The sequence below is a fragment of the Arachis hypogaea genome, chromosome 15, assembly GCF_003086295.3.
Source record: "Arachis hypogaea cultivar Tifrunner chromosome 15, arahy.Tifrunner.gnm2.J5K5, whole genome shotgun sequence".
Taxonomy (NCBI): domain Eukaryota; kingdom Viridiplantae; phylum Streptophyta; class Magnoliopsida; order Fabales; family Fabaceae; genus Arachis; species Arachis hypogaea.
Genome location: NC_092050.1, coordinates 31,456,885 through 31,459,665, shown reverse-complemented (window position 1 = coordinate 31,459,665; position 2,781 = coordinate 31,456,885). Strand labels below are relative to the sequence as shown.

The following is a 2,781-nucleotide window of genomic DNA, read 5'->3' as shown; positions in this document are numbered from 1 at the left end:
TAACTCTTTCTGATATTGGTCCTCGAAATGTATCAGTAATGCCATTAACGTTTGTTCTCAGTCGTCCCCACTCGAAAATGAAAACTGGCTTTATTCGTCAACGTTGTCGTTTAGGAGGATATTTTGAACGGGAAGCCGATAGAACTAATGCTCAATCAATACATAAAACAACAGATGAGGCCTTCCAAAATCTTCGAACTTGTCTGTTAACGGAGGAACTTATTTAATTGCATACTAACCATGTACAAGTGTCTTACATGACTAAAAAATAACTATTCATTTTTTACAGATATATATCCCCATGTTAGACACGTTGGGCCACTGGTTTCTGATGCTCGTGTCATTCAAAGATCAGACAATTTACAATCTTGATTCATTGCCTAATCAGTTCGACATGCCACACTGGGAAGACCATATCCGGAAAACGGAACCCCATAATTTCTAGCCTCATCAACACTTTGGCATAACATGCAACACAACGTGCATATCTGCGAACTGACTTATTTTGTCTCCTCCGTGTAGGCAAAGGTCTTATCCCACATGACGTAAGCAGTCTACAACAAGGAGTTAATGAATCCACCAAGCAACTTCGGAGAATTCCTAGTACGAAGCCCCGTCGGGATACTAAATTATGGACAGAGGTACGCAACCCAATAAAATATGCATGCATGTCATTTAAGCCTTTCATGAGTTCTCCTTAGTAATCACAGTAATAATCTATTCATCGGATCAACATGCAGCATAAACTTCGAAAACTGCGTCATAGGGTGGATCAACATGAGGGACAATTTCGACCTAATCATGGACGGGATTGTGAGTATGCGTAAATAAAAAAATGACATTACCACTATTACAGTATCCGGACATATTAAATGCAATTGTCATTCGTTTTACAGTTACAGGAGAACGAGATCAGAACAATAACTGTGGTGAATCTAACCAGTACACCATTTAACAAACTTAAAGAGCATCTGTTGAGCAAGGCAGAGGCATGGAGTAAGAAATCAAAGAAGCATACCTAAGTCCAGATGCTGATAATGGATGTATGGATTAAGGAACTTTGTCGCTATTGGCTTCCAAGTTATTATAATGCTTCCTTTTGTTATTCTTTATTTACATTGTGTGAATGGTTGGAGACTAGTCTTATTCGCAAATTAAAATTACATGTGGTTATGGCCTTTATCTTTAGGTGTCATGTACTCATGTCGCACTTTCCAATACTGATTATGTATATATATGATTACTAATTAAAATATTTTAAAAATTAATTTATTTAAGTATCAAGTAAATCCGTACTAACTAATAAATATAAATTTAAAAAATTCTTAATTAATAAAGTTATTTATCTTCACAGTTTAATTATAATATTATATATATATATATATATATATATATATATATATATATATTATATTTTATATTTTATATTTCTGTGGCAAAAGTACATTTGCTTTTTTTCTCTTTCGTGTAAAACTTTGTAACAAAAGTATCTGCTTCTTTTTCTCTCTCTTTCTAAATCTTAATAAACACTAAAATTACCAAGAAATGTAGTTGCACCAGTTTAGGGTTTCTTCTTGACTTTTCGGTTTTTCTTCTTCTGTGATCGAAAACAATTAAGAAATATATGTTTCGAAAAAAAGCGAAAAGGAAAATCCAGAAGGATAAGATGCGAAGGTTTAGGCCGAAGGAACAAGATTCGAAAGGGCGCAATGGACTTATATAATGGCACACTTATTGCTACACTCCACATCCAGAGCAGTATATACATATTTCCTTCCAAGATGTTGTCCAACAAAAAGTGATAATGGAGCGTTTCTCAAAGACCCTCTACCTTCCCTACGACATTTGGGTTGCCATAACCATTAAAGTCGCGTCAAACTCCATTCAAGACCTGTGCAGTCTTAGAATGACATGTAACGCTGCGCGCGAGATAGCAGATGAAGATATTGTGCACACCAGTGTTTCTATACCAGCTCCGCATGCCATGAGGTGGTGGTTGTACCGCGACTCGGACGCAATAAGATTCTTTGACCGATGCATGGAGAGTGGCTACCGGGAGCTTCTGTTTCGGGAGGCGCTACGGGAGCTCTACATGCGACGTAACCACATCGTTGGGTTGGAAATGCTGCAGAATGCCGCAAGCAAGGTCCATGAAGCTGCCAAGTACGCACTGTCAATGATGTTTCTCCTTCTAGAGACGTCAAGGAGGCAAAAAAGAATGGGATCGAACTATTTCACGCGCTTGATGCAGCTAGTTTACTCACCGTGTGTGAAGCAAGGTGCTTTGGGGTTCTGACAATTTTATCGCCATCTGAAGTCCAAATGCCTAAAATAGAAGAACAACATTTGGTGTGTGACTCGACGAGTTTCTCAACCCGGGGCCACATGGGTCTTTTGTATGACTATCGCCGAAGGGCAGCAGAGTGGAACTCCATCCACGGTTTTAGAGGTGTTGCTCATATCCCTTACATTCACTCTCGTGCTGACTACGAGTTGATTTATTTGTCAACCTCCCTTGAGTTGGGTTCGTATATCAGTTTAATGTTTTGTTGTTTAGAGTTTAGGGTTTAGGGATTAAATCAATTAATATAAATAGCAATTTTCTGTGGCAAAAGTACACTTGCCGTTTTTCTCTTTTGTGTATGATGAATGTTTTGTGGTTTATTGTATAATGAATGCTATGTTTTTAATGGTATTTTCTTTTTTTTGGTTTGTCATATAATTTCTTCAGGTCTAAAATAGTTGACAGCGATTTATATCATCTAACGTATTTCACGTATA

At 37.4% G+C, this 2,781-nt stretch overlaps 1 protein-coding gene across 1 annotated transcript; it reads left to right on the top strand.

The window, feature by feature from the left end:
* Positions 1-1,804: 1,804 nt before the first annotated feature.
* LOC112748233 (uncharacterized) lies at positions 1,805-2,296 on the top strand. The gene has a single exon (XM_025796447.1). The coding sequence runs from the start codon at positions 1,805-1,807 to the stop codon at positions 2,294-2,296; it is 492 nt and encodes a 163-aa protein (XP_025652232.1).
* Positions 2,297-2,781: the final 485 nt, after the last annotated feature.